This window comes from Propithecus coquereli, unplaced genomic scaffold, assembly GCF_000956105.1.
Source record: "Propithecus coquereli isolate 6110/MARCELLA unplaced genomic scaffold, Pcoq_1.0 Scaffold156, whole genome shotgun sequence".
In the NCBI taxonomy this organism is placed as follows: domain Eukaryota; kingdom Metazoa; phylum Chordata; class Mammalia; order Primates; family Indriidae; genus Propithecus; species Propithecus coquereli.
In genome coordinates, this window is record NW_012140080.1 from 6,356,097 (window position 1) to 6,362,427 (window position 6,331).

General features: G+C 43.2%; 1 protein-coding gene across 3 annotated transcripts in view; it reads left to right on the forward strand.

The window, feature by feature from the left end:
* Positions 1–5,964, forward strand: part of MTURN (maturin, neural progenitor differentiation regulator homolog (Xenopus)) — a 26,908-nt gene extending 20,944 nt beyond the window's left edge. Inside the window, exons 3-4 of one of the 3 annotated variants that reach the window (XR_001137324.1) lie at positions 682–842; positions 2,248–5,964. Coding sequence is in view for 1 of the 3 variants with exons in the window: in XM_012640753.1 (XP_012496207.1) it covers positions 682–792 (111 nt within the window). In the remaining 2 variants the exon portion in view is untranslated. Of the gene's footprint in view, positions 1–681; positions 1,755–2,247 lie in introns of those variants that run through there. The other 2 variants (XR_001137325.1, XM_012640753.1) reach the window with 2 other exon arrangements.
* Positions 5,965–6,331: the final 367 nt, after the last annotated feature.

The following is a 6,331-nucleotide window of genomic DNA, read 5'->3' on the forward strand; positions in this document are numbered from 1 at the left end:
TTCTGGTCTTTGTTCTGCCCAGGGGTAGGGTGTAGACAATATAGCTGTATGTTACTTATTTTCCATGGCAAAACCCGAAAGGCATTAACAAATAGTATTGTAATGAAAGTACAATTTTATCATGCTCTTTCTATGCTTATATGCATATTTTATATCATTAAATTATTCAAAAATGTCATTTAAAGTGCATATATAAGATTCTACCTTACGGATACACCATAATTTATTTAACCATTTCGCTGTTGAACATTTTAGTTGTCTCCACATTTTTAGAAGTGTGTTATAAGTAATAGCATCGTGTGTTTTTAGGAGAGAAAATAGAGAATAGATTTTTGACATCTTGGTGGGACAGTCAGCACTGTTCATCTTATACTGCTGCTAATGTCCCAGACGTGTGCGCACGCACATAGATACTATGTCTCTGCGCACATGTGGTATGTGATGCTGGGTTTTGATATTTAAAAATAGAGACTCTCCAGGCTTCCTAATAAAACCAACTGACATTTCTGTCTAAGTTTAGCAAAATAATTGTAGGAATATTTGACTCTCTCGGGACATCTGTAGCTTCTGTGTCAAGTCCTGTAAAGTGCTGTTTAATGGGGATCAGTTGCCTTTGGTTGTCTTCCTACCTGTGGTCCATTTGGCACTCACAGCTGCTGCTCTCTCGTTCTCTCCCTGTAGTTACTGGGGCTTCCGGACGCAGACGATGACGCATTTGAAGAGTACAGTGCAGACGTGGAAGAGGAGGAGCCAGAGGCGGACCACCCCCAAATGGGGGTCAGTCAGCAGTAGACCCCCGCGGGCTCTCCCTGGATGAGGATAGTGAGCCCTGCGGTACCTAGGTGGGCTTGCGTGCTCCTGGGTTAGCATTTTGCATTAGCACTCTGAAACAGGACGTCTGGCTCCCAGCATCCAAATTAAAATGAAATACCTTTTTAACGACCACAAAATATCTGTGATGAGCTTTGCTCAGAAGTGACCTGAATTTCACTCCTGCTTCAGTGGGGTTTCTATGGCGTTGTCTTGGTAGCCTTTGCCATTTTGAATTTAGAGTCCATTTTGTGGCTGACTATTCTCTCTTGAGTTTATGTTGGAGAATTAACATTCGCTGACTCGAATGTAGAGAACTCTGAATGTATTAAGGATGTGCTTTGAGTCCTCACAGGTGACCTTACTGAGGGAAAGCATGGCAGAGAAGAAATGCAGTCTGCACTTTTTATGTACTTTTTAAGTGTCCGTAAGTGAAAGGTTTTGCTTAAAAAGCATGAGTTTTAATATCTAGTCATTAAACTGCACACGTGCAAATACAAGGGCAGAAAAGGATGATCACGTAGCTTTGGATTAAGAGGGTAAGAGAGGCGGAGAAGCCTTTAGGTGTTTTGCCATTATTGGAATACCTGGGTATGTAGCAGCTGGTTCACGGTTAGGTGTAAATGTTACTTGCTTCAATTGTTTCAAAACATGCTAATTCCAAAGCCACTTTTAAAGTCTAATCATGGAAATATAAATGGGGTGAAAGACATAAATTACCGATTTCTTTAAAATGTTTATAAACCGTCCCATATATGAAATGAAGTGTTTCTTTACCTTCTCTCTTTATAATGACCTGGCAACTTGTTAAATCATGTAAACATCTAGAAGCCAAGTGCCACTTAAACTTTGAAGCCATACGTAAATTTAATAGGAAAATAAACCGGGATAAAAAGTTTTTAAGAATATGATGGAATCCTTCGTCACTTTCTTGATCTTTTATTGAAGAAAAAAAAAAGAAAAGGATCCCATTGTGTAATTTATTAAAAAATTGTAATCAAGTACTTTAAGGGACCTTATTCACAGTAAATTTTTAAAGGGACGTGAAAGTAGGAATCTTTTAATCATGCGCTAGCATGGTTAAAAGAGGGGACAATTTTAATGATCAAGATACTCAGACAACTCACAGAAACAACTTGTGTCATTGGAAATACTTCTTTCATCATTAGCTAAAAATACTTAACTGGGGAAATCCTTTGTAATACTAACATGGAATTATTTGAAACATTCATTTTCTTGAACCCTTCCGCATCTCTGGTTCTAATAACTTACGATGTGGAATGCCTCCTTTACAACACTTTACTAAACCTCGCGTCTGGGGTGGGAATGTTTTAAATATGCACAGACATGCCCATTAGGTTGTCAAAGTTTTGAAGTTTGAAAACAGCAGCCGCAGCGGAGGCCACAGAACTTATGGGGGTCTTGTGTATCTTCCAGGCATGTCGGTGTAAACCTGATGGTCTCCACATTTTCTGTTTAATTGACTGGTGCTGTGCGGAGTTTGGCTGCTCGTGGTAAAACAGTGTACTGCAGTTTTAGGTCATCGGGTAAAATACTACCACAGTGGTTTCCATCTGTGCTCCAGTACTCACATCTTTTCTTTTCTTGGAAAAACATACTAAAGGTTAATTTCAAGTAAAATGACTTTCCTTCCGGGTAGCCTGTTAGCAAAACAAAACTTAGTATTTTGTTAGGGTGAGCACATCCCCACCCTTCGCAGCGTTGCCTGTGTTCTGACCGGCTCTGTTTATGAGCAGAGGGGATTGCGAGCTGTAGGTTATGTATCAGTAGATACCGCCCAGGTGCAATAACCTCCATTTCAACACAGTAGGCTACAAGAGTGACTTCTGCACCTGAAATGAAAGAGGCTTGACTAGCTTGCTCCACTGGAAGGTAAACTGGAATGTTATAAAATTTTATAGGCTTAAAATCTAAATTTACATATGTTTGGAAATTGAATGGATATCATCATAAAATGTCTTTTATCGAAAAGGTGTTTAGACTTTGACCAAGTACATGTCGGTATTATCATGTTAATGTTCTCTGTTTATAAAAACTGAGCTGAGATAGACTCAGCCATTCAGTGGGCTGATAAGAATTCTGGTCTTTGTTCTGCCCAGGGGTAGGGTGTAGACAATATAGCTGTATGTTACTTATTTTCCATGGCAAAACCCGAAAGGCATTAACAAATAGGGTTGTTTCCTCCAAAACTTCCTTTTCTCTGATTGCCTGCTTTTCCCCTTAGTGCTTGCACACATGTGCACACGCACACACTCACTCCTTCCTGCACTGTGGATACTCTTACCGGGAATGTGCCGGTGCAGAGCCTCACCTGGTGGGCAGTGAGGTCAGGCAGCCGTGGTTTCTGCTGTGGAGATGGTTCCATGCTGAATCATGTTCCTGACCTGTCCCCCGTGCAAACACAAACCACGAGGCAGCAGCAGGGTGGTGGGAGGAGCACCACCTGGGAGGTAGGAGAGACACCTGGGTTCCAGTCTCGACTCTGCCATTGACTGCATGACCTTGATAAGTCACTTAACCAGTGCGTGGACAAAGGGTGTGTGCCCTTCCAGCTGTAAACACTGCCCTCTGTGCCTGCCTCGTGTGTGTATACAGAGCAGCAGTCTAGGAAACTCTTGGAGACACAAGAAGGAAATACATCTGGGATCTTGCCACGATGCTGTCCTTAGGGTGTTGGCCCCAGAACTACCTTAGAACATGTTGACCTGTGAGTGTCTAGACCCCCAGGACCCAATCTTGCGGGGCTGACGAAATTCTCTTCCTTAGAAGAGAGGGTAGAGGGAGCCCCCAGGAGACATCTTTGTCTCAACCATACATGCTCTGCCTGTAGGAGACACAGCTTTTCCTCGTCCGTGGCCGACTGGGGCTTTGGAAATGGTCTACGTTTAACCTAACTGAGAGGAGATTTGCATGAAGGATAGCTGGGAGAGTGAAAGATGAGTATTACTACTTTTTTGCCATGTCATCTAGTAGGGAGAAAGTGACAGTGAAAGTAAAGAGAGAGTGAATGAGAGAGCGAGTGCGTGGGGAATGCTTGACTGCCCGCTCGCTGTGGGCCAGGTGTGAAACCGGAGCTCACACCTGTGATAACGTTACAAAACCGCCATCCTGGGTTTGAGTGAATGATGGAGACGTTTTTCTTATGGCTACCTGGGTACTTTCCTCTGCCCAATAATATGGAGCAGGCTTCAGGGAATCAGAGTGAATTGCGGAGCCAGGGAGGGAGGTGAGACCCCACGCAGTGCCTGCCACCACCATGGATTCAGTGGCACTAAGGTGTCCGCTCGCGACTCCCAGGCCCATAGCAGCGCATGGTACATTGTGTTTTTCCACAGCTGGAACATGAAAAGTCTCTTATGTAAGGATTCTCCTTGCATCCTGGTACCACAATTAGGTTTCCAGTGTACTTAAATGAAAACCTCTCTCCTCTAGTAGTTGCTGTCATTTTTCATGTATGAACAGGAACCATTCTCTAGCACAATATGTCTCTCAATATTGTTTCTGTTTCATAAGAGCACAAAATATAGGGACCTAAGGGAGCTGTGATCCCAGGCGTCATCAGAATTTATATTTTAGGAATATGCCTAGTATGTTAAAATTCACAAGTTGGGAAACTGATATGAACAAATCTGATTTCCCACAGAGAGAGGCAGGACTTAATTTGGGGTGGGGGAGAAGAATAAGACAGAATGAGAGAGTCGGGGTCTGACAGTATCATGTGAGACCCCGGAAAACTGTTTCCATGCTCTCTCATGAGACGCCTTCTGTCCTCAAAGGGACTGACTGTGTGGAGAGGCAGAGCCTTGTATTGGCGGTGGCTTTGTGACTTTAAAAATGCCCCCCAGCCAAGGAGACAGCACGAGTCCTGCTAATCTGGTGGAGTTCTTTCCCTCCATAAAATCAGCTGCCAGCCGGAGAAGCCTGTCTGTGCAGACAGATCTGAGAGGGGCTCCCACCCACTAGCAGGTAAACCATGAGCCATATTTGGGTCTCAGTGGTGGCTGAGAGGAGGCTGTGGTCAGGAATGCCCCCCCAGTCTAGAGGGCAGGGGCCCTCCTACTCCACCTTGCTTCAAGGTTGTAGAAAGAGCACAATTCAAACTCAAGCGGATCTCAGACCCCTCCTTCCCTCCAGTGAGTGGTAACTCCAAAGAGATGCCGTTGCCAATTGCTTAGTCTTCAGAGAAGCCTAATTTTTTTTTTAATTAAAAACTAAGCCTCTTTCATAAAGACCCAATCAATTATCCTGGTTTTGTGATAACAGATATGACACAAGAAGTTGAAGTCTTTGACTTTATAGAGTGATTCTAAACCTTGCCAGAATGCCAGTAGCCCGTGGTATCCATGATAATGCGGTGTCCATGGTAAAATATCTATAGCTCCTGCTCACTGGGCGCATTGTTAAATAATAGGTTGTCTTTTATATTTTTATTTAAATTTGGATTACAAAAATACAGTACCTATGAGCATTTCATGTTAGAAACCCCATTTAAAGCACTATAAAGCTGAACAGGCACAAGCAATTAAAAGTGAGTGCCAAGCCACATAAAAATAAACATTTCATTTGCGTAGAACCGTATTCACGTTGTTTGGTACCAGAGAGAAAGCTGACAGTTCTTTGTGAACTGCCTTTTCCTGTTTTTTTGTTTTGTTCTGTTTTTGTTTCTCCAGATTGATTTTTCCCCCCGAGCACCTTCTGATGTGCAGGCAGGTGACGATGCAGAGCAGCTCTGTGCCAGTGTCGGCTTTTAAGCGGGGTAGAAATCTCCAGTGCGAAGGCAGATCTGAACTCTCTGCGATGCAGTCTTAATTTGTGTATGAGAGCAAAATTTAGCCATCTACACAAGAGGCAAAAGCTAGGAACAGTTGTTGGGGTTTTTTTTAGGCAAGAAATGTTTCGTGTAGGGTATGTGTGCTTTCTTTGCCTTCATACTTCCTTTCAAAGAAATCTCTTGTAAATTAAAAAACTGTGAAATGGGTTGCCAAAAATTGTCGCCCTTTGTTAGATGCTTCAAACAGTGTAAATCCTAGATCGAACCCCACCCTCTCCTGCACCCCACTTCCCCTGAGAGGGAGGGCCTCATCCCACAATGAAATTACCATACGCTTGCTATTAAAGAGCCTTCCAAACTCTGGTGGTGCTGGCCTCTTTTTTACTGTCCACAATGTGTGGCCCGAAAGGACACCTAATGCGATTCGTAAATGAGAAACAAGGAGTAAGGACCATCGGCCTTACTGATGGTGAGAGGGTGGGGGAAGCGGGGGACGTGAATCACTGACACGGGTCCGAAGGGTAATGATTTATGTGTTCGGGGACATTAATATATCTATTCTGATGCTTTAAGTGGTATTTAGTAATTTTCCACTCCTCCTTTAAACCAGTACTTTAGTGTTTTGTGTGTGAGAACCTGATTTTTTCTAGCCTAGTTGGGAATCCTTTGTGGCACCAATGAGAAATGTGTATTCTCTATTCCTTCTATGATGACATGACACCATTTCCC